The 25,618-nt window shown below is 41.1% G+C and overlaps 1 protein-coding gene across 9 annotated transcripts in view; it reads left to right on the top strand.

Annotated features, from left to right (window-relative positions):
- Positions 1-25,618, top strand: part of LOC109040476 (WD repeat-containing protein 47) — a 287,658-nt gene that overhangs the window by 207,172 nt on the left and 54,868 nt on the right. The window contains exon 1 of one of the 9 annotated variants that reach the window (XM_019056442.2): positions 19,205-19,844. The exons of the other annotated variants lie outside the window; for them this stretch is intronic. Within the exon in view, the coding sequence (XP_018911987.1) occupies positions 19,233-19,844 (612 nt within the window). The 5' untranslated portion in view covers positions 19,205-19,232. Of the gene's footprint in view, positions 1-19,204; positions 19,845-25,618 lie in introns of those variants that run through there. 9 annotated transcript variants of the gene reach the window in all.

Genomic DNA, 25,618 nt, shown 5'->3' with positions numbered 1-25,618 from the left:
TCAGTCCAACTTCAAAAGCTTGTCAGTGGCGTCCAGGATTAAGAAAAATAAAAAAAGCAACTCCTAGTATTACATTTGTCGCTCTATAAGTTTAATAGTTAAGATTTTTCACTTAGAGTCACCCCGAGAAAAGTTATTCACGAGAAAAGCGCAAGTTTCGCGAAATTCGAATTTTGGCGGTTTTTTCAGCGCGCTCTGGCGGCTGAAATTTCAGTCATATCAAAAAATTGATAAGAACCTGTTTTCTTTAGAATTTTATGTAGTTTATTTTTGAAAATAACTACTTTGGTCAAAAAATCAAAAATAAGCGAGATATTTTCAAAAATTGGGATTTTAGGCCATTTTTAAGCCATTTTTTCAAAATGGCGGCTTTAGCGGCGAAAAGATCTTTACACAAATGCGAAATTCGGATTCAGCGTCCAAAAATACATAGGAATCACTCATCAAAAAGTTTTCCGGGAAATTTTCCCCAAGAGCCCCTATTTGATGCCCAATTGCCTGGACTAGTCCAGGCAATAGGGAAGTCCTTGGGGAAAATTTCCCGGAAAACTTTTTGATGAGTGATTCCTATGTATTTTTGGACGCTGAATCCGAATTTCGCATTTGTGTAAAGATCTTTTCGCCGCTAAAGCCGCCATTTTGAAAAAATGGCTTAAAAATGGCCTAAAATCCCAATTTTTGAAAATATCTCGCTTATTTTTGATTTTTTGACCAAAGTAGTTATTTTCAAAAATAAACTACATAAAATTCTAAAGAAAACAGGTTCTTATCAATTTTTTGATATGACTGAAATTTCAGCCGCCAGAGCGCGCTGAAAAAACCGCCAAAATTCGAATTTCGCGAAACTTGCGCTTTTCTCGTGAATAACTTTTCTCGGGGTGACTCTAAGTGAAAAATCTTAACTATTAAACTTATAGAGCGACAAATGTAATACTAGGAGTTGCTTTTTTTATTTTTCTTAATCCTGGACGCCACTGACAAGCTTTTGAAGTTGGACTGAAAAAAGCTGAACCGAGCATGGACAGGGTTCGCCAGTGTCTGCGTAATTTCTCTTCTGTGGATTTTCCTAGAGGACTTATTTACGAGTCAGATTGTAAAATTTCATTGGAAGGTGACACCCCCCCCCCCCTGAAGACTCCCGAACAATTGAATGTCACAAATTATCTCCCCCCCCCCCTCTTCACTCTGGCAATTACCGCTGTTTTTAGTGAATGAAACGTGAATGCAATGATTTCATCGGTGATATTTCGAGTAACATTAATAGTTCATCAGGTAATTTCTATAAGTTCTCATGAATAATTTTTTTGGACGGGAATAGGGAAAATGGACGGAAAGAAGCCTACTTAAAGTAGACGGACTGTATTATTACAGTTGCATAGTTTTTTCTAGTTTCAATAAAAAACATTTCAGAGTTCTCTGAATTTTCAGAAATCAACCAAGTTTTGAAGAAATTTTACTGTGCATACAAAGTTAAAAAATGCAAATCAAGCATCTACCTAATTATTTTCTACAGCGCATTGTAGATGGTCCTGGAATTTTCGTTAGATCAGTTTGTGACACATCTGAGTTCTTGTTTTTTTGATTGGATGTTTCCGAATCAATACGTTGCACTGTTTTGCTTGAGCGCAGTACCCTTGTTGCTGGTTCTTCAATTTTCATGTCACTTTCGTCATACTCACTGTCTGTTTCAAGTTTTTGACCAGGTACTGGCGGCATAAGAATGTCATAATTTCCGGTTCATCGACGCCCCCTTCCTCTTCCTCTCCTTGTAGGGTATCTTCCATTTGAAAATTATCGCAGGATTGATTGCACATCTGACAGAGAATGGTGCATCGTAAGCCATTTTTACGGCACCCACAAGTCTTGCGGCAACCTTTCTTGCACTTGCAGGCAATTAGCTTTAAATTATTTTCGGGAGCTGGTGAATCCAAAGTTGTTATAGGCGTTAGCCCATTTTTGGTGGCTTTCCAGCCCCAATTGCAGGGATCCTTTTTCTCACCCTGCCACTCCTGGACCTGCAAATAAGTTCGGAATGCATGCTCTGCTGCAGCCTGCTGCAAAGACCCAAGATTCTGTTTATTTTGAAATGAATATTTTATAAAGCAGCCGTATCTGTACTTATTTAGAGAAACTTTCTCAATGTCTGTCTGGCCGTAAAGTGTAAGAAACAACCTCTGGCCTGCAGCAGAAATGATTTCACGTGTTGATTTCGAGTCATTAAATTCCTCTGCAGATTTGATTAAATCGTGATTTTTTTTTAAAATATTCAATAATTTGACTTTTCCTTGATTAAAAATTCCCAAGGTAGTATCACACCCAGTGAAAGCGTGAATTAAAAGAATATTATCCGAAATTATTTAATCGCCAACACTTTCTCGGTTGTACAAGACTTGGGGCTTATTACCCCTAGCTGTCTTCATGAAAAATACATTTGGTACCTCTTTGCTATGCGCAATTAGCAACACAAGCAAATCTATGTCTTCACCCACCACCAGAGCTGATTCGAAGCCAGGAGCCAAGGAGCCAAGTCAGCCGTATATTTTCAAGATGATATTATTCCTGTCGATCCTCATTTGATTTACCGAAGAATTTGCATTGCTAAAAAGTCGGATGAGGAACTTGCAACGTTTTTGTCATATGAGCTGTCACCGTTCCCGCTGTCTCTTCTCACAGAAGAGGGCATGCGTAAAAACACAAAATCTTCACTTTACGGTGCGTTATTAAGCCCATCAGAAGAGGTAATTGATGAAAAACATTCGATTCATGTCATCGACGGCGGATTTTTGTTACACAGAGTCGTTTGGCCCCGCGCCGAATAGTTTTCGTCAATTTTTCAGAGCTATGTTTCATATGTGAAATCTCACTACTCCCTGAACATGCAAATCAGTGTTTCCATTTTTTTTCCATGTGTTGTAAATTAACTTAACATAAACTTTTGCTCGAAATATCACCGATGAGATCATTGCATTCACGTTTCATTCACTAAAAACAGCGGTAATTGCCAGAGTGAAGAGGGGGGGGGGGGAGATAATTTGTGACATTCAATTGTTCGGGAGTCTTCAGGGGGGGGGGGGGGTGTCACCTTCCAATGAAATTTTACAATCTGACTCGTAAATAAGTCCTCTAGGAAAATCCACAGAAGAGAAATTACGCAGATACTGGCGAACCCTGTCCATGCTCGGTTCAGCTTTTTTCAGTCCAACTTCAAAAGCTTGTCAGTGGCGTCCAGGATTAAGAAAAATAAAAAAAGCAACTCCTAGTATTACATTTGTCGCTCTATAAGTTTAATAGTTAAGATTTTTCACTTAGAGTCACCCCGAGAAAAGTTATTCACGAGAAAAGCGCAAGTTTCGCGAAATTCGAATTTTGGCGGTTTTTTCAGCGCGCTCTGGCGGCTGAAATTTCAGTCATATCAAAAAATTGATAAGAACCTGTTTTCTTTAGAATTTTATGTAGTTTATTTTTGAAAATAACTACTTTGGTCAAAAAATCAAAAATAAGCGAGATATTTTCAAAAATTGGGATTTTAGGCCATTTTTAAGCCATTTTTTCAAAATGGCGGCTTTAGCGGCGAAAAGATCTTTACACAAATGCGAAATTCGGATTCAGCGTCCAAAAATACATAGGAATCACTCATCAAAAAGTTTTCCGGGAAATTTTCCCCAAGAGCCCCTATTTGATGCCCAATTGCCTGGACTATATGATAGTCCATAAGTTTCGGGCATCATGTCCATCCTCGTGTAGGGTTCAGTTCAATTTTGATCCTCCATCATACATTAATATACCGGTCGGAGTTTGCTAGACCAATCTGTAATCCCGTTCAATTGATTGTATAATGGAAACCGGAATATAAATCTGGTCGACCATTAACGTTACGCGGATGGCAAACATGTATCATTTTACGGGAGCCTTCATCACAGGAGGTGTGGAATCTAAATTCATTTTTGTGAACATGGAATGAATCTTGCACTCATATCGTCGCCCCTCTGACGTCAGAGCGTACCTGCTCCTGCACTATCACTTGGACTAAATGTTGCAATTAGGAGCTATAAGTTCTGGCCCGGTTCAAAAACGGCGTATGTGCCATTATTTTCTCTATGCATATGCGTGTTTTTTTAGATGAGCCGGAATTTATAGCTCCAAATTGCAAAATGTAGTCCACTTGATCCCCGAAAAGTATACTTTATGAAGTATATAATGTATGTATAAAGTATAATGAAAAGTTACATGGGCACTAGAGCTTAGATGCGGTTTCTTTGGAATTTAACTACTTATTTACTAGAGCTCAACGACAAGGTATGGAGTTCAGTTCAATTCTAATTAGATTTTCCAACTTCTTTTCCGTGGAAAACCCTGAGATTTTGCAACAAATCTAGCCTCTGGAAATAATTTTCTTGCCAATTGATCTTTCATTGCAAAACAACCTTTTAATCGCCCATTCCACAACCACTTGTTTTTAGGGAACTTGCGTAAACTCAGATTTATTGCATTGACTTGGTTCCTCTTTGGCTTAATCTATCAATCACGTATCAAGATGCGCTCATAGAAGTACCAAAACTGTAAAAATTGTGTTCATAGAGCACATCGTGCTCTTTGCATCAAATTTTTACTTCCTCAACTCATACAGTATGTTTTTTTGTTTTTTTCTAGGTGAGTGTCTTCGGTTTCTTCATGGTTTCAACTGAAGGTATAATTCCACTCCTTCTAATCCTGTGCATGAGTAAGTCTTCACGGCCAATTACTATTTCTCGTCAATTCAATTTATATCAAATAGCCTGTATTGTCATCGAATATTGATCTAATTAGGAAAGATTTTTCTCTTGCCAAAAGAAATTGTTTCAGCTGCAACAATCAAAAAAATTATTTTCACTTCAGTTTCATCTAATTAAATTGCATGTAGCACAATTAGTCATCTCCTTGTCGCTGGTAATATTCACCTCAGTTTAACAAAAAGCGCTCAAGAAAGTGTTTTTTTTAACAAATTCGATTTTCCTCCGTGGTTAGGAACAAATGTTTAATTCGCCCGGAGCGATTCAAACAGTTGAATATCACCGAATGGAACTTGGACCAGGGACAAGGCGTGAATAATCGACTATCGATATTTCCCCATTTGAAGTCGTGGTAAAGAATCGATTATTGAGGTGTTCGTCGTGAAAAACCTGTTTATCGATCCTTTTCCATAGGTTTACATGGCAGCATCAGTCGATACATCGCAAAGCACGCCATGCCACTGACTTGGACGGAAGCACCAAAGGGCGTGATGAGCGATTCGCGCCACTTTTGATTTTCGGCCGCATCCTGGCTGGGAGGGGGGGGGGGGGGGCTGCGACACCCTTCTCTCCCGGGACCCGTGGATTCACTCCCTCGGGACACGGAAATTTTTCCGCTTGGGCGCAACTGCCCGGTCCATCGGGCACGTCGCCTTTCTCCCACCACCCCCCGCCCGAGTACTCCAAGGCCCCCCGCCCCCCTCTTCACAGAGAGAGAAAGCCGAAATGAGTGGGTTCCGTCCCAAAGCGGGAATTGCGGGAATCCATGGCCAATCGTAAGAATTCATAAATTTATGGAACATAACGTAAAAATGAGCGCGGTGGTGTCGGATTTAGTCGAAAATCGGTAGGCTCAAGAGATCCATGTACAACAGGAGCTCTGAAAAAGACGCGTATCACGTAGCTGACAATATATTCTCTCTCTGCGTAGGGTTTCCCGAGGTACAACCGCCAGACTGCATGTGCATTCCATGGGTCAAAATCAAACTTTTTTCCTTCGTAAAATTCTTTCCGAAAAAGTCCCCTCGGAGCTCCGGGGCCCCATTTTGTTTTTAAAGAAAATCATCGTTTTGCCTGAATTTTGGCGACAGTTCCGGACCGAAACTCATGAAAAATTCCACCTTCCCTAATTAATATGTAGCGTCGGAAGTAAACGTGCCCTAAAAATATCGAAATCCCAAACTCTATGCTGTTTCCAGTGGGTTAAGGCATGGTGGAAACTAAGCATTTTACTCTGAAAGATTCAGAACATCTGATTGCCCTCTTTATCTTGGAATTCAGCGCTGAAAATTAGGCGATGGCAGTATTTTTTCATGAATTTCGATGCAGAACCGCCGCCAAAATTAAGAAAAAACGATGATGATCTAAAAAATTTTGGGGCTTTAGCTCCAACTAAGAATAATAAAAAAGAGAAAAATTATGGAGGAACATTTTTTTTTTTTACCCATAGAACATGCTCCAACAGGTTAGCGCCTATAAACCTTGGACACCCTACATGAGTATTATAATAATCTTATTGAAGTTGATAGACAAAGCGATAGACAAAGAAGACAAAAGGAAAATGAAGCGATCCTATTTGTGGAAGAGGGCGATTTCAGTGGACAAAATATGCAAGTAATAGACTAACTAACGGCAACCCACGAAAAACCTCTAAGTCAGTCCATCATTTTTCCCCTTAGTCCATAATCACCACCCGTTCAACCAATGGTATATCGCTCCATTTTACCTTCATATCCTTTGTCGATCGCTTTGTTTATCCATTTCAATAATCAGCCCTCTGGAGTCTTACATCACCGAACAGAAAAACTTCGGTCGACCCGAAGTTTCCCGGTATTTGGTTCGTAAAACTAAGATTCAGTTCTCCTAGCTCCATTTCACCTTTATCTTCTTTGTCGATCGCTTTGTCTACCAATTTCAATGATCAGCCTGCAGATGAAGTATGAATGGACGTTCGGCGATCTGGCAAGTTGGCCGCTGGCCGGGAGTTGAAGTGGAAATTAATCAGCGCGGATGAGAATGAACGACTTCGGAAGTTATTTAACCGACAGGATGGGAGGGGGGGGGGGGGTTGAGAGTAATTTGTTTATTCGCCGCCGTCGTAAAATCGTGGATTTTATCGTCGATAACGAGGAACTTATCGAGGAATAATGAGCCAACGAGGTAGACCCAATGAACAATGGATGCCTTTTACTCTCCAACGAAAGCTCGTAACTCTGTGAGCTGGAGCCGCTATGATGGAGTGCATACGATCGACAGGTGTTTTATTTTTAGGCATTGATTCGTTTACCCGTAGTATCGCGTCACTTACTAATTTCTTGACGTTTTGTAATTTTCAAGTTCGTCTCAAAAATTGTGTGACAAAAAAATTCGGTAATGAGTGCATTGTAAAATATTGCAGAGAAAAGATGAGTTACCGAATGGAAAAACGCCACAAAATTACCAATTTTACTTCTACATCTATCTACTATATACTTTTAAAATTAAAAAATTACTACAGTCGCCCCCGATTATTCGAAATTCAAGAAACGAAGGAATTTGTTCGCATTATGGAGGTTTCATGTTAAAGGGTGTTCGAATTGAAGAGTCAGTCTCAGTATGGAAAAACGATTTAAAGAGGTTCGAATTATCGAGGGGCGACTGTATGAGGAAAATTTTAAGTTTACCCCTTTTTCTATAAATCTGCAGAATATTTCATTGAAGATATCTAGATTCCATGGAGATCATTAAACACGAGCTACCTATGTCAATCCTTTAAAGTGTCTTTCAGTACCTGTTCTTTGGCACAAAAAATAATTTTCTTAGGCTAACTCTCTCTCATACTGTGCAGTCTTCTGTGTCTCCTGGACTTTTTAATTATTCTGAGCTGGTGTATTTCCATTCCCTCTGAATTTTCAAATGACCTCATTTTTTAATAAATTTCTTAATTTGTGAGGAGGTCTTGGGAACGCGTCGAGCAAAGCTATTCAAAAACCAGCGCAAATTGATTCTATCCCTTTGGTTAATAAATGAAAAAATAGTTTTCTCCGACATTCCTCACGCAAACACAGATTTCCTCACGCGAACACAGATTTCCTCACGCCACAGTCGCCACACACGACACATCGATTCTAGATTTTTTTCTGCATCCCTGGCTCCAGTTTCTCTCTTTCATAATTTTGCGCCCATCATGCATACCGATTTTTCGAAATTTGCACGGCTGCCGCAATGATTGAACGGACGGCTCGACCTAATTTTCTACTGGCAATGGCTTGGGCAATCGCGGTAGGCAAATTACGCCAATAATCGCATTTGGACCGGCGTCTGCACTGCATGCGTGATCCTCCTTGGAGTAACATCACGATTGTCATCTAAAGTCGACCACAATCGTAGAATCATAGTTCGCAACAGCGATTGCAACTCATTTGCCACGCGCAACTGAGCTCGTGCAACGCCACAACCATAATATCGCTTCGGCGGGATGTTGCGTTGTTTTATCGATCCAATCAAAATCGGACATATTTCATGCAAAATAGGTTTATCGACAGTCAAGAAGGGAAGTTTTACGGAAAAGCCTGTCAATGGGCCGTTTTGCCGTGTTACGGAACAACGCTGTATGAGCCCTCAAACGTTGCCCAAGTTTCTTTGATAAAATGAAAATTTTCAAGAAAATCTGTGAACATGTTTCTTCTAATTTTTCAGAGAATTTTATTCACGATCAGATCTAATTGGACTGCATTTTGCAATTTGGAACCACAATATCTGGCTCTATTCAGGAATGACGTATATGCGATTAATTTCCGTATGCACTTACGTGTTTTAATCGATAGGCCAGATATTGTAGCTCCTAATTGCAAAATGTAGTCCAATTATCTGAACATTTCAAGAAAAAATTCTAACTTCTTTCTCAAATATACGTTTTTCCGAGAGGAAATGGCAATATTCGAATGTTCATAGGGTATTTTCTCTTAGCATGGCATCACTAGACAAGGTAAGAAATTAAGTGCTACACAACACCACACGTTTTCTCATTAAAACTACAACTAGACTATATTTTGCAATTAGGAGCTATAATTTCTGTCTCATCCGAAACCACTTGTGTGCATAGAGAACCAATGGTACGTACGTTGTTTCGAGACTGAGCCAGAAATTGAGGCTCCCAATCGCAAAGTGTAGTCCAACTTCTCTGTGATTCAACAGAAACAGCGAGCTTCACGCCCTGTCCAAGGCGGTGGCGTAAGAAAACCCAGAGCGCCTTCACTAATTCGTATATGCAACACGGACATCCGTCAAGTACGAATAGCTGCATGCAAGCGCCTTCACTCATTCGTATATGCAACACGGACATCCGTTAAGTACAAATAGTCGCATGCAAGCGTCTTCATAATATACAGCGTGCCGCACGCATTATGGACCACTACATAGGGTTAAAAAAACACCACATCACATGTTCTCTCATCAAAATTCTAAGCAGAACACGTTAAACAAGTCGAATGATTTTTAAATCAACTTATAAGTGAAAAATAAACGCTCGGTTATGGCCCCTCTCCTTCACTTCTGTCCTTTCCCTGCGTTCAAGTCCACTTCGCAAGCCCTACTTTAACTTGGATGTGTGTCGGATGTCGAAGAGAAGCTACCGATTCACAATATCCATACACAGGAGGCCATGAACCAACGGGGAGGGGGACTTAGAGGCTGAGGAAAAACCTCGTAAGAACATTCAGATATTGCCAAATTTCCGCCGATAAAAATCGAATTTCTTTGAGAATTTATGGACATTTCTTTTTAAATCTTGCACAGCGTTTTCTCCTATATGTGACTTAAAATATCTGAAAATTTTGAAGTAAATACTCACAATTTTTCTTGAGAATAAATATTTTGTTGGAAAAATCGTATCAACGTCTGAATATACATACTGCGTTTTCTCTCCTCACGACAGTATTCTCTGTTTAGAAACCTATGCCGCCGCGCTGAGGAAAAACGCCGTATGCTTATTCGGTTGTTGCCAAATTTCTCCCGATTAAGTATGAATTATTTGAAAAACCCGTGAAACTTTCCGTTTGAATTTTTCAGAGAATTTTCAAGATATTTCAACCTTTTAATTCTGACTATTTTAAGGAAAAAGAATCTCCAGCTACCCTCAGAAACAAATACTTCATCGGAAGAAATTTGGCAACATCAGAATGTTTATTCGGCGTTTTTCCTTAGCATGGGAGTATGGACCAGTAGGAGCCCCTCCTCTGGTGTGCCGATAAGAAGTGAGTCGGCTGCGCGTAGCTTGGACGTGGTTGGTTGGCTCGGAGGCGCTAATAACATTCATCAGAAGAGAAGAAGCGCTCTTGACTCGGTAGGTGGCACGAACCGGCCCCGAAAGCTCCGAGCCGACTCGTCAAAAGCTCACGCCCGCAGCATAGAACCGCCGCACAGAGGTCAAGGATCCGGCTTTACCTGGAAGAAAGTCGATTTTCAGGGATCTTCCGACGGGATACCGCGGTCAAACCGTCGCTTATCAGACGTAAAAGCGTATCTCTATTTCGACCTAGTACGGGGACCGTCTACAATTGGACGTATTTCTATCAAACAGAACTGTGTGCATTAAGACATGAGCCCTGAGACCCACAAGACTGTATGCATAGCAGGGCTCACGTCATAATGCACATAGCTCTGTTTGATAGAAATACGTCCAATTGAAACATTTTGTCCTCGAGACGTCGAGAGAAGAAATTCCCGTTCTTACATCGATTCTCGGACGATTTCCACGAATTTCAAACTATTTTTCGTTCCTTCATGGATCCCGTGCTAAGGTTTTTCATGTCCCGGACGCCTTACGCTTTCAGGAAAATTACACTTTACTCATCTACTTGAAACTAATTTTTAATTTCACGCGAAACAGATTTTTAACAGAATTTAGTTTGGCCTCAAAAATAACTTTTGTTGCTTTTTTCGTGTGTGAACGTCGATTAATGCTTTTCGAGAGTTGAAAAACAGTTTCCCGAATTTTTAAATTTTTCTCCGTGCAAAATCATCAGTACATTTCTGTCGAGTCGAGCTCTCGCCCTGTTCCATAGTGCGCCGTTGCGTCGGTCACAAACTGGGCTGCCTGCCTGATTCGATCGGCGCAGAAACTACTCATCCTTTTCCGCGAACAAACCCTAAGTTGCGAGCGTTTTAACGGTGCTGAGGGCTCATCAAAAAATGGATGTGTTAGGTTTTGGCGGCGATCGAGTCAGCTTATCCGCTCGATGATCGGCCACTGCTTTCCGAGGAGCAGCGGATCCGAAGCGCCTGCGCCTGCAACATCTCAATAATTAAATGATCCATCGGCCAGATACGCCACCTCAACAAGGCGTGCTTTTGGCCCTTGCCACTCCGTCTCTGATTAATGAGGCGGAAAAGACTGATTGTAAGTTTTCTGCTCGAATTTTCACCTGAAAACCCATGAATCAAATTCCTGACCTTGTTTCGAATCTGAAAGGCACGATGTGTCTGCACGGAGAAATAGTTAACTTCGGTTCTGATGGAGCATTGGAATTTTCAGTCCCGCACCGAGAAAAAAGATTGGTAGAATTTACCATTCCTTCACGCCGTATTTTACACAGCGTGATTTCAAAGTCGATTCTGCCAGAGGAATGGTTACCTGTACCAGTAAAAACGTTTACCTTGATTCTGGCAGAATTGACTCTAAATTAACGGTGACTGAATGGTACGTACGTTGTTTCGAGACTGAGCCTGAAATTGTAGTTCTCAATCGCAAAGTGAAGTCCAGCTTCTCAATGACTCAACAAAAACAGAGCGCTACAATCGCTACATGCCCTATCGCAAGCGGTGGCGTGAGGAAACACAGAGCGCCTTCAGTCTTTCGGATATGCAATACAGGCATCCGTTAAGCACGAATAGTTGCACGCAAGCGCCTTCATCATTGACCCCAAATAGATAGCGTGCCGCACGCATTATGGCTCACTATATTGGGTTTAAAAAGCACCATAGCACATGTTCACATAGTCTATTTCAAGCTGCCTAGTTTTCTCTCACTTTTAGTTTGTTTGACAGAAAACTGAATTTTTGACGCTTCTAATTTTTTTGTGAATTTACGCTAGATTATACAGAAAATACTCATAGCACTCAAGTTTCTGTGTTGCTTAATTTTCTTCTTTAAAAATGAACATCAGCGAAAATTAGGCAACATCTATGTAGTTACGCAGACTTCGCTGAAACCCATTGATTTCATCCATTCAAGAGGTAAGCTCTTCTTCAAGAAGTTCCAGAGCAGGCGTATCTGTTAGGCGACTACTCTGTTCTGTCCAATTGTTTTTGTCACGAAAAAAATATGGCTCATCGCATGGTGAAGAGAGAGGACATGAATTAGCGCAAGAATACTCTGTGTTTTTTGGGCCGCAGTCTCAAATTATACCATCCTAAAAGTTCGGATTCGTTTATTGCCTCGAAGTACGTCGTGCTGCGCTGTCCGGTTAGGCTAGTAAAGTCTTTCACAATTTATTGCTCGTTCCTTCTTAAACGATGAAGTCAAATGGAATTTTTACTCTGTGTTCCTTTCAGTCAACTTTTTCACCGAGGAATATTTCGGACTGAAGCATAGTTTATCGAATTGAATTCGAATGGAGCAAAGTTTGGCCCGTATTATTTGTTCCGATTTTTTTTTTTTGAAGGGACAAAATGTTAACCAGCCAATCAAGTTTCAACCATTCTTTTGTGATTTTAAATCATCGTGTTTTGATTATTCAACTTTAAAACTAGTGAAAAATGAGGAAACTTGCCCAACTGATAACTTTCTTTTATTGCTCCTCAGAGGGACCATAAATCGGTCGATGTTAAAACCGAGTATCTCAATTTTCTGATGAGCTGTAAAATATATGGACGTATTTCTGCTAAAAGAAACTATGTGCACAGGATTTGCGTGGAACATGTTCTTTTTGGCATTCGTACGTCCAAATGCATTCGTAATAAACTGTAAAAATGGACTTCTAAGGTTGTGATATCAATTAATTCAGTTACTACTACCTGACTCGTGCCAAGTTCCCTGAAAAATCCTGATGAAGTACCCTAAGAATCCTAAAAACTGCTCCCACTTAGGAGCGTACTCGCTCCTTTCTGCATCCTTGTCAGCACTACTATTTTAATTTCCGTTTTCTTTGAAAAAAAGAAGAAAAAATCAATATTTTAGCTTCAAAAAGTACTTTACAGACAACTTGGAGAGATTTATTATAAATTTTAGTCTGATTAATTTTAACAAAAATTAAAATAAAAATAATTCATATTGATAAATTAAAAGTTCAAAATGATAGTTCGTCTCCTCGTGGGAAGTATCTGATTTTGGCTACTTCTTGTCAATAATAAGACCTAATGCCAATAGTTATTACAGCATAAATTATACCCAGCCTACCAAAGACTTCAAGCTTTCTAGCATCACTACTAATTAAATGAGACACAATGCCAAAACCTGGCAAAGTAATAAACCTGGTCGATAGTTTTTTCGGAGCATTAATATTAGAAATAGTGAAAAAATTGTCACAGATGAAAATTGGTTATGTTCTAAATGAGTGATTCAATTTATTGCAGTGATGTGGACAGAAAGACAATGAAAACACAAAACAGATATCCTGCAGTGCAGTGCCGGCAGAGGCTAAATAGACGATTTTAAATCAAAAGAACTATGTCGATTGTCGCAAGATCCCTGTCATGAATGTATTCTTACGGATCTCGGGGCTCATGTCATGAATGGATACAGTTCCTTTTGATTTCTATGCGTCTAAATGAAGGACTACAAAGGAAAGTGATGCAGTGATGCGGTTTGAGTTGGTTTATTAGAAACAGCCGACGTTCATGAGCCGATTTCATGCTCCAGAATTAGACGACCAAGCAGTCGCTCACTCCCCTTCCTCTTTTTCGCGCCTGTACTTATTCGAATATTTCAATGATTCTCAGTTTTCTATTTCTTCCACACATACGTTCTAGAACTAGAATCGCAGAGTCGATGGGGGGTCGTATGACTTGACCGTGACTATGAGAAAGGAATGAAATACATTGAATTGTTACCGGCAATGTCCCTGGCGTTTTCTATTTTTGGGAGAGAGAGGAGATAATAATAGAAAGCCTGAATAATACTCTTCTAGTGCGAATTTATTCACTCGGTAGAAAAAGTATCACAAAATTACAGAAAAATGATAGTTTAGAGGGGGAAAATCTCTAAAGGGTCGAAGTGACGATAATACTGATCATGTGTAAAATTTATGCGAAAATAAAGATTGACAAATTTTCCTTTCTTGAATGTAACATGGCATGGAATTTATCGAGCGCGTAATTTTGGTGTAAAGTGAGAAACCTTTCCCCTCCTTTGTTTTCTTAGGGTAAACCAGGTTTCCGCTCATTGACTAATTTTTTTTTCGGCGTGATGCTATTTTTTTAGTTTACACAGGAAAAAAGTAATATGTGTCCGGATTTATGACAAGAGACCTTATCTTTCGGTAGAAAACTTTCTTCAGCTTTTTGCAAACCACGTTTTTAAACAACCAAAGAGTTTTTGTCTTGGATCCTCAGGACTAATATCTCCTTCAATTTTTGAGAATTATGGTCTAAATCTAGGCAGAATTTCCAAATTTTCTGCCTCCATTCATCTTTAAAAATTTCAGGAAAATTTTCACCCGAAAGATAAGATATCTTTTTTTACGGATCCGGCATTATGTTGCAGCTGAAAAATTTTTTTTTTTTATTTCATTTTAAAGAATTCTTCATTGCACAATTCATCAATTTAAAAAGTGATTGCATTCCAAACTGGATGAAATGAAGGTCCCACTTTTTTCATACTGTCCACTTTTCATTTTATTCCAGCAAATCAAGTTAAATTTGACCTATTTCAAAGGATTGACCGTGTGTTTTGGGCTTTTTCTTTGATTTCGGTGGAAGCACAAATCAAGCTTCCGGAGCTTCTGAAGTGACCGAAAGTTTGTCTCACGTGGAAAGTGTTCCACGGATGATGGCGTGACCTTGGACCCGTGAGGATCTGAATTTCCCAGTCTTGAGGCCCGCAAGCACAAACACAGTTGGGACTTTCGAGATCGGGGTCATTATGTCACGCGGGTGCTCCGCTCCTTACCGTCCTATACATCGCCCATCGCTCATCATAATCATGCCGGTAATCACAGTGTTGCCGCCTCTCAACTCGGAATACGCCTCTTTTAAAACTCAGTCATAGTCAGAAATGATGTTGGGTGTTACAGGGTTGAACGTTGAACGACCTCACCATTTGGACGTATTTACATTAAAAAGTATATGCATAGGGTTTGCGTGGAACGCAGTTCCTTTTAGTTCCTCATATGAGCGTGTTCCACAACTCAAAATGAGAAATGAAGAGGTATTACAGTGAGTCTTAATCCTTTTGAGGCAAAATAAGTTCACTGGAAAAAAAACCACATTGGATCTAGAGTCCAGACTCTTGAAAACATTGACAAGAAAACATACTCTTGATTCAATCAGATTTTTGCTTGAATCAAAAGGAAATCCGCTCAAATTAAGAGGCTTAGTTCTTGATTTAAGCAAAAATCTGATAGAATCAAGATTATTTTTTCTAGTCGATGTTTTTAGGAGTCTGGACTCTAGACCCAATGTGGTTTTTTTCCAGTGAACAGCTTTTGCCTTAAAAGGATTAAGACTCACTGTAATACCTCTTCATTTCTCATTTTGAGTTGTGGAACACGCTCATATGAGGAACTAAAAGGAACTGCGTTCCACGCAAACCCTATGCATATACTTTTTAATGTAAATACGTCCAAATGGTGAGGTCGTTCAACGTTCAACCCTTTAACCCTGCTGGGGAGATCTCCCCTTCTTCACCACCATCAACTACTTTGATAGTTTTGAAGCCGGTGCCATAAATTATGAGGGTAACCATGCGTTATAAGTTCTGATTCACAATCGTCACGAATTTAGAAAAAGACGATTTTTCACGAAAGAATTGGGGGCCGTAGCTCCAGTCAGAGTTACTTCCAGAAATGAGCATATAGATTGGGTGGCAACGTCGCGATGGAAATCCATACGCGGTTGGTTTTAGTGTGGAGACGATAATTGTCGGGTTCGGAAGAAGCGAAAACTCCGGGTGCCCGACGATTCTGAGATGCGTCTCGCGCTCTCGCGAATGGTGCATAATTGTTTTTCGTACGCATGTCAATTCGGCCCCGCTCAAAGTCAGTGTCATGGGAACCCGAAACCGTGTCACACCGCCCGCGTCCGCGCTCCCGGCAAGTTGCCAACGTCGAGGTTTTCGGATCATCCACCAGCGGTGGCCATTCTTCAAAGTTGGCAACACTGCTTTCCCGCTTTTTAAATCCTTGTACAAAAATCGAATTTTCTCACTTAAAATCTATATTTTTCATGGATTTAAATGGAGAAAAAACGGTGTTCCCAACTTGCGAAATCGCCATTGTCCACCGCGGTTATTTTACTGTAGGGTAACCGACGGGAAAGTTAGATCTCGCACGGAAAATCAAGGTGTCTGCAGGTATTAAAAATCCGGAAAAAATCTTCAAGTCCAAAAGTCCAGGTACTTTCACCAGAGGCCCTAAAAATTCGGAAAATGTCAGGACTCGCAGTCTAAAACAGAATAGTGTTCGCTTTTTTTAGAGGTCCAGGAAATAAGGAAAATTAAAACAAGTCAGGTAATTTATTTCAGAGTTTGTAAATTACTAAGACTCGCACGAAAAACCAAGGAAAGTGTCCATGAATACGGGAAATTCAGAAAGCGCGGAAAATGACCTCTAATTATTTATTATTCACACAATTTTTGAATCATTCAAATGAAATTTATATTCTTGGAGACTTAAAACGCTGGGTTTGAAAAGTAGACCAAATTTTGAATTTTCAGTTCGGCGTTGAATTCGGGCAAATAGAACCAATGCAAAGAAATCGGTGTTAGCAGTAATCTCGGAGACTTAAACGCGGAGTTAAGAAAGTAAACTTTTTGAACTTTTGTTTCGGCGCTTTCTCGAATAGTCAGTATTAATGCGAGCAAGTGCAGAGGAAACCCAGAGTCAAATACAATTCGGAAGTTTTAGGTCTCCTGCTTGTAGACGTCTTTTGCCCAATTTTAATCCCTTTCGAAGCAGCATTGCGCGAAGCAAGTCTCGCCTACACCCGGGAAATGCAGTTTGTCTGCTCATAGCATGAGTCATGTTTTTTCATCGCTTCACCTTTTACTTACACTTCATTTTGCAATTAGGAACTACCATTCTTCGTTCAGTTTAGAAAGAACGTCCCAAAGTTCGATCCTTCTATTGATAAAACCGGTTATTTTTTAAATTTTCCATTGAAGGTGGACATTATTCGCATAAATGCTTCGAATTCAAATATTTTCAGCCGAGATTCGAGTCGGCACCGCTAGATGGCGTGACGACACGAAGCCGGGAAACCGAGCCGCCGGGTTTTCTTCGGGGGGGGGGGGGGGGGGGGGGGGGGGGGGCGAGGAAGGCCCGGGCCAGTGGAGCCGCGATGGAGTGAAATTCTGCCTCACGGAGCCAAAACGACGTATCTCCGGGTACTCCCGCCGGGAGATAGGTGGTTTGGCGGCGGGACGGAATTCGAAAGGCGATGGAGCGTATCTGGCTGCTCAGGTGCCCCGATGTGGGTCGATGCTCCAGCGTCGGCATCGGCGTCGCGACGACCAGCTCAGTCTCAGTCGAGTTGGCGCCGCAACGCTACCGCGCCAGTCCGTCTTCGTTGTTGATCGTATCTCACGTGCGTCCAAACCTTATGTTTATCGTTGGTTTTTTTTTTTTTTTTGTTCTCCCCCCGCCCTCGAACATTCTTTTGGATTTCGGTTCGTGATCCAGGATTCCAGTGGTGTGTTTGATTTTATCAGTGTTCTTGGCAGGATTCGTTTTTGGAATTTGGGATTTTCTCACGAAGTGCATCGGCAGAGCAGAGTAGCGTTTTTGCATGAAAAAAAACCATAAAATCAAAATTTGTTCAGTTCTCCCTGTTTCCTTTTCATTTCAACACGTACATACATTTAGAAAAGAGAGAGGGAAATTTAAAGAATATAAATACATTAAGTGCAAAGTTTCTTGAACTTTGGAAAAAAATATTTTTTGTCATTTTGATCCGTGAGAAAAATTGGAAAAATCCTGAAGTTTTTCATTCTGAAGTTCGTAGACATATTTATGAAATTGATTTGAGAACTGACAGTATTTTGTATTGATAAAAAATTGAATCAGTTTTAAAACTACTAGGATTTTTATTTTTTTAATCTTATTTTTAAAAGTGAGTCACGAGTTTAGATGCTAGTTTGAGTTTTGATACTTCGACATCATAATTGAAAACTAACAACTAGAGAAATTTGAATTTTTAGGGCTGATGTGATGTTGCCCTCAAATCTGGTTTTAAAAATTCAGTAATAATAAAATCAAACGGTGCTCCTCGTTGCAATATCACCAATATTCTGTAGTTTTTTGTGAAGAATTGAGCTTACTCCCACTTTTACTTTATTTTTAAGAAAGAGAGGAAACGTCAATTCATTCATCAATTCATCAATCAGTTCCCTCTTTTTATCTGAGGGGAAAAAAAAAGACAAATTGTATTTAGAATTCTTGAACGAGTTTTCGATTCAATCCTTTGAATCAACCCTCAAAGTAAATTTCATCAAATTTCAAATCTAAAAATAGTCTATACACGCAGTAGAGAGTGAAAGGAGAATTCGCACACAAAAATTTTACTACTTCATCTGACAGTGCCTAATGAGCTGAGTTCGCAGTATTTTTCATAATTTTGTTTCTGACATGGGAAATCGGAGAAAAATGGATTTAAATTGAGAAAATGTACCGCCTTATAACGTCATCTGGCGGAATTTTAAATTTAAACACATGTATTTTGGCAGATTAGATCATTCTGCCATATCTCCTCGAATAATCATTCAATTTATGAACCAAGGGTCAGTTCACTCAGTAGTTTCCACTTGAACACGAAATCCATCAAATTTCAGACACCTGCAAATTCTCTATTCTCGGTCACTCAGATGCACTTTTCGTGACCATCCCTTATGCAAGCCCTTTCAGAACTCCGTGAATTTCCTTTCAGTGGATTTTCAGAGCGCTTAACCAGAACGCGCGAGTGATTACCGCGCCGGATTTTGGACAAGTGAATTCCGTCGAGCCCCGGTGTCTCAATCGGAAACGAAAGGATACCCCTCCGGACTCTCTCCTGTCGCAACCGGAAACTCGCGACTCAATATTGTGCCGAAACGAGAAATTGCCGTTTCGTAATCGCGTCAGCTCCGCACGCAATTTTTTCCTTTCCTTTAACAACTGCCGGTTGTCAGCTGGTGCGTAGCACTGTCGCCGGAAGCATCATCCTTGGATTTCGCGATACTTTCCTCAAGTGCAATCCAGTGACAGATTCTCGAACGAGAGCCCTCAGGGGATATCATCAACCACATGTCATATACGACATTGGTGTTAATTAAGTGCAGTGAATGGTAGAGCCATGATCCGGCGGCCTTGGCCAATGATGTACGGGGGTGGCGGCGGGGGCCACCCCATGGCCCAACGGGGCGGGCTCTCGAGTTTCCGCCCCTTGGAGCCGCCGCGGCTGGGGGGTTTCCCACCCCCGCCCGACTGGGGCGAGTACCAACTCGCGGCCCGCGTCAACAAACCCCGGGAGCTGTGCTTCCTGGCGCCGATGTACCGCAACGCCATGCCGCCACCCCCGATGGCCCACCACGTGCACGGCGGCTACGGGGCGCCACCCCCGCGGCGCCTCGTTGTCGTGGACCACCCCGAGCTGTGCCCCTACTCGCCGCACTCCCAGCCGCCCACCCCTTCGCGCTGTTCCTGCCATTGCATGTCGCCCTCGGCCAGGTCCGTCATGGGTGTGGGGATGGGGGTGAGGTCGCGGTCCTTGGAGAACGTTCACCGTCCGGCGGTCGTGGATGAGGTCGAGGAGGACGAGGCGTATTTTCTGAAGCATCGCAAGCCGCACTACGGGAAGGAGAACTACCTCAAGCGCCGGTCCATGGAGAACCTCGTCGAGGTGGAGAATGTGCCCCTCTCGCACCAGCTGCCGTACCCTAACCGGGAGAGGGTCTCCAGGAGGAAGGTAAATGATTCTTTTGGTTCTCTCGTTTCCTCGGAACACGCACCAGGGTTGCCACAGTCAGGGAATACCACGAAAACACTGGAAAAAAGAAACACATTGGATCTAGAGTCCAGACTATTAAAAACATTGACAAGAAAAAATACTCTTGATTCAATTGGACTTTTCGCTTAAATTAGAAAAAAAATCCGCCTAAATCGAGAGGCTCGGCTTTTCGATTCAAGGGAAAATTGGATTGAACTAAGAGTATTTTTTCTCGCCTTTATTAAGAGTCTGGACTCTAGATCCAAGCGACTTTTTTCGCAGTGAACCGGGGAATGTCAGGGAATTTTAAAAAGTCAGGTAAAATCTGGAAATGTCAGGGGAAATAATGAAACAGCCAGGGAAAAATTGTTAATTCAATGTTATGTGCTTTATAGAATTAGTTTGACGTTTTAAATAACAAATTTTGCTTGAAAACTGTTTCAAATTATGTCTTTTTTAACCATCTGAGGTATCTTCAATTGTTAGGGAATTTTACTCAAGTGCGTCAGCGAAATCAGTTTTCATTTACCAGCACGTGACCGCAAGTTTATCACTGCAAGTGCAAAGTTATTACAGCGAAAGTAACTTTGTATTGTAACTGACACTGCAATTTTAAGTTCAGCCTGAAAGCTACGAATTCTTTTTGTTTTCTCCCACAAATTGCTTTAAATTTACATCCACCAATACCACGACCGCAAAATTATCACTGCAAGTGTAAAATTATCCCCGCGAAAGTAACGTTGTAACTGAAAGTACAAAAAGTTCAACCTGAAAAGCCATCATCAGCAATGAAGAAGTCTTCTCACTTGATGATCCCCATGATTAAAATGTTCAATGATGAATGTCGTTCTTGATTCATTTATATTGAAATGTAGGTAGCCAAGTGCCAGAATTAATGTAAAAGTTTTGATAGGAAAGAAAATTTTACCTTTGCAATTTAACATTTTTATTGCATGAATTGGACCGAAACTTTTCGAAGACTAATTCAAGCAATAAAATGTAAATTTTTCTTATCAAAACTCGTACATTAATTCTAGCTTTTGGCTACCTATATTCCAACTTACATGAATCAGTGCTACTGCCTTTTGAACATTGTTTTTACAATTTGTTACAATTTTCGCTGAACTTGGTCTATCAATTTACCTCGATGACGTCACCGGACAAAAATCCGAAATTGGTCACCATCTCGCGTAATTATCTCTCTTCAGAGGCTGATAGCTGGGTAATCGACGCGGGTAAATGGGCCCTAATAGCGAAGTCGGGCCACGTTCTAACGGTCCGAAATTGATTGATCGCCTCGCAACACCCCGAAGAAGAAGGAAAAAGATCAAAATTCAGGAGAGGAAAAAAATCTCGGGCGCTTGCATGTTGCGTCCGTTCGAAGAAACAAACAATTGTTTAATGAGTGCGCCGCATGATCACCGCGATCGCTCCTGCTTTCTTCTCGGTCGAGGCGCAAACCCCGACCAAGAACGACGCAAGTCCAATGGAAAGGCAATGCAGATGCGCGGTTTTTGCCGAGCACGATCGCGCTCACCTTTCGATAGCGTAATAGGCATTCCGCGGTACCCGGGAAGGGAGGGGGGAGGGGGCGTTCCCACCGTGTATACGCTTTACAATCACAACAAATTGTCTCCAATAAAAGTCGTCGGCGGTAATTGTCCCCCGCGATGAGAAAAGCGCGCGCACTGTTGTCAAACTGAGCAAAATATTGAGAGATTTTAGTCCGCGTCGATGATAAAGAAAGGGCGTAACTCTATTCCAAGGTTGCAAAATTTATTCGAACCGTCGGATATCTTAAGAGGATAGGATTGTGCAATCCCTGTTTAAATTTTGCTGATTTTAACGTGTGATCGGAAGAAAAGTCAGTGTTATTGTTAGTTAAAAGTGCCTGATAGTTTCCAGGAAAAAATACTATTTTCGAGTGGAAATTCGGCGACGTTGAAATGCAGTTACGTTCTTTCGTCCGGGGAACGACGAAGAGTCACCGAGAGACTTGGCGGTCGCGGTGTCTTTGAGATTACTCGCCGACCTGCCTCATCTTTTTTTTCTATTATTATTATTTTTTATCGGGTTTTAATTTTATTTGCTGGCTCACTCCATCCCGCTGCTCAGCGGAGTGTGTCCCAAATTGAAACTAACGGAAATTAAGCGCTGTGAAACGTTGGGCGTAATTGTTGCGGTAGTCGAGCGCCGGCCGTTTTTGAAAAGCTCAATGCTGCAAAAAAGGGCCGTTCCGGTGTCTGCCAACGCACTCACTTGCATTCGAAGTGGGCTTTAAAAAAGTGGAATGTTTAAAATTACCAAACGGAAAAAAGGAATTTTATTAGTTTTCTTTTACTTCCTAAGTTATATTTCATCGAACGAAATTTAACACAGGCAACGATCGTCTTAACAAATTAGTTTGTCAGGATGTTGAGGGAGATGTACATCACTGAAAATGCGATCTTAGGTGACCTGATGAACCATTTACCAGATGAAAAATCTTAACTCCATTTCATATCAATGCTGTAAATTTTACACTTCTGAGGAAACTGTTTGACGTCTCTAACCAATAATTTCAATGATCAGTCTTCAGACTACCTGCAATAACTAGACAGATTTTGGACATAAGCTGTACGCTACAGCCAAAATCGCGACGACAAATCAAGGGAGTTTCCCAAAAATTACTTCGGCCAGTTTTCCATAGAAAAAATAATTTATTACAGAAAATTTGCAACGTCGCGAACAGAAATAGTGGTTTTTCCATTTAGCCATCGACATATTTTCTCCAGAAACGAAGCCTTTTTACATCTGAAATAAGAAACGGCTTTGAAATGGCAACCTCGGAGGAGGTGACGGAGAAAAGCGCGATGCTTAAATTAATGAAACCGTCGGGGACGGTAGCCTTAAAATTTCACTTTTCTTTTTGTGTAAATTACGAGGCTCCCGGCCTCGCGCCGATGTGACGGCGACGGCGGTTTTTCAATTTCGGCCGCGGAGCCTTAGACCGTTCTGCTGCGTAATGTAACGGCCGCCGCACACTGGACCGAGTCAATAGGAGAGGTCGGACAAAATTTAGAAACTTTAAACGCTTATAACTCCGTTTTTACAAAACTTTAAGGTTTGAAAAGTGGTTTCATTGGTTTTCTCGTGAAATTTTCTTCAGAAAACACCCCTTAAAGTTTAAAATAAGATGATATAAACACCAAAATTTGCAGTTTTAATGAAACATTTTATGTCCGACTTCTCTAATTGACTCGATCCACTGTGCGTCGTTCGCCGTTGCCCGCCCGCAGCAAATGAAACGCATCAATCAAGAGAGCCTCCTCACCGGCACCGGACTTACAGCAGTCCTCGATGCATTGCGTCCAACTCTCTCACCTCGATTCGCCTAGAGTCCCTTTATACTGAGAGTCAAGACAATTCGGCTCATGGATGTCACAAACGGGAATAAAGATTACAGAAATTGAACGTTTTTCGTAATCTTTGATCGGCCCATTCTCAAATGCCTTTTTCCGTTCCTCCTCTCATTCCGTTTGTTCCTTGCCGAACCCGTAATTCCCTGGTCCATTCCAGATTATAATCTTTGCAATCGGTGAAAATGTAATCTTTATTCCCGTTTGTGACACTGTGGAGGCCTAAAATACGGGAACCAATCAGAAATGGATTCAAATTGTCTTGACTCTCAGTATAAAGGGACTCTAGATTCGCCGTAACGTACTATCTCATCTCGTCGCCCTCTCTGGAAAAAAAAGTCGCTTGGATCTAGAATCCAGACTCTTGAAAACAATAACAAGAAAAAATCCTCTTCATTCAATCGGATTTCGGCTTCAATCAAAAGGGAATCCGCTTAAATTAAGAGGCTGGGCTCTTGATTTAAGCAAAAATCCGATTGAATCGAGAGTATTTTTTCGAGTCAACGTTTTTAAGAGTCTGGACTCTAGATCCAAGCGACTTTTTTTCCAGTGCTCCTGATACAAGAGCCGAGAGCGTAACTACACTTCAAGATGAACCCTGTCGTCCATATAGCTCAATGATATTCCGGGCTCAACTCAGATGGTAGTTACGCCCTTTTGTCAGCCAAGTGACGATTTGAAGGATTCAAAACGAGATGAAGTCGTAAAATTCAAAGGGTAGGGGCCCAGGGTATAAACCTGAATCAATAATCGAACGGATTGAAGGCGACATCGATTACAACGCATGCATGCAACTATTCGTGTTTGAGGGATACGTGTTGCCCATACGAAAAATTGAAGGCGCTTCGGCTGGCGACATTGAAGACAACGCTTGAATGCAACTATTTGTGTTCGAGGGATGTCCGTGTTGCTTGTACGAAAACTTGAAGGCGCTTAAGCTGTGTTCCTCCCTGCGGGCCGATTCTTGAAAGTTTAAAGCAGCCCGATAAGACATCGAAATGCGATATATTGCAAGGTTAAGATAGGGCTATGTCTTGTCTTGTCGTGCTGACATGGTTTCAATAATCGCCCCGCAGAACAATGTTCGTAGCGTGTTGATCCTTCATCGGACAGGAGAATGCCTCGATGAAATGGGATCCTAATTTTTACTCTTGTTTCATTTTTTCAACAGAAAACTAACCTACTAAGAATTCCAGGAGAGTGGACTTCCTCATGAGAGTCAAATTTTCCCTAAAAATTGTAATTTTAAATGATTTTTAGGAATTGTTTATTTATATAGACTCTCCCTTCTCCTCGTGAAAATGATTGACTACGCTACACTCACAGCCACGGTGTCTACCGTCAGCAAAAACCGAGAAAAATCGGTCACGAATCAGGGAATTTCGAGTGCTTCAAGCATTTCTCATATACGTGCAGTTTAGCACATGCAAAGGGGAAACTTTGATTCGATTCATTGATTCAATATATTGGTTTGTAAAATCAAGCACTCGTGAATTTATTCGTGCAGAAGTCGGAAAATTTCATTCAAAATATCAGGAAAATCCGAAATAAAATTTTAGTTGACACCTCGCACACCACCGATTGTCAGATAAAACGAGTGTAGAGTTCATCGTCTCCCTCACGAAGAAACGTATCTGCATTTTAAAGTTATCAAATTTCTTCTCACATATTATATTTGCAATAGGAGAATCTTGGGCATTTCTAACTAGAAATTCCACTGATTTTACCGCTGATCTCATGGTAGAACCGGAAAAAATCGGGACAAAAATCACACAGGTATATTCTTGTAAAAAATTGAATGGAGATGTTGCATGTGTGAGGAATTTGCGACTTGACTGATGATTCTTATATGTAAAAGTTCGCGAGAAACACGATGGTGCCACTGGTTTTCTCTGTAATCAACTCCCAAGCTCAAGAAAAGCTCTCAAGTTGAGGCCAAAATGGAGGGGATATCCCACGCTATCCTAATGGAGTCCACCTCTACATTAAGACAAACTCTCCATGCAAAGATAGGGAACAAATACATTGACAGGGCTGCCACTTTATTTGGGGACTCCAAAACTGAAAACACGTCAACCCTGCTAATGTACTTGCTCCCTATCTTTGCACGGAGAGTTTGTTTTGATGTAGACGTGGACTCTCAGGGTAGCGTGGGATATCCCCTCCATTTTGGCCTCAACTTGTGAACTTTTTTTGAGCTTGGTAGTTGATTTAAGAGAAAACCAGTGGCACCATCGTGTTTTTCACGAACTTTTACACAAGAATCAACAGTCAAATCGCAAATTCCTCACACGTGCAACATCTCCATTGCCCTGATAAATTTTGCAACTTTGGAATGGAATTACGTTTCTTCGT

This window comes from Bemisia tabaci, chromosome 6 (genome assembly GCF_918797505.1).
Source record: "Bemisia tabaci chromosome 6, PGI_BMITA_v3".
NCBI lineage: Eukaryota > Metazoa > Arthropoda > Insecta > Hemiptera > Aleyrodidae > Bemisia > Bemisia tabaci.
This window is presented reverse-complemented; position numbering and strand designations above follow the sequence as displayed.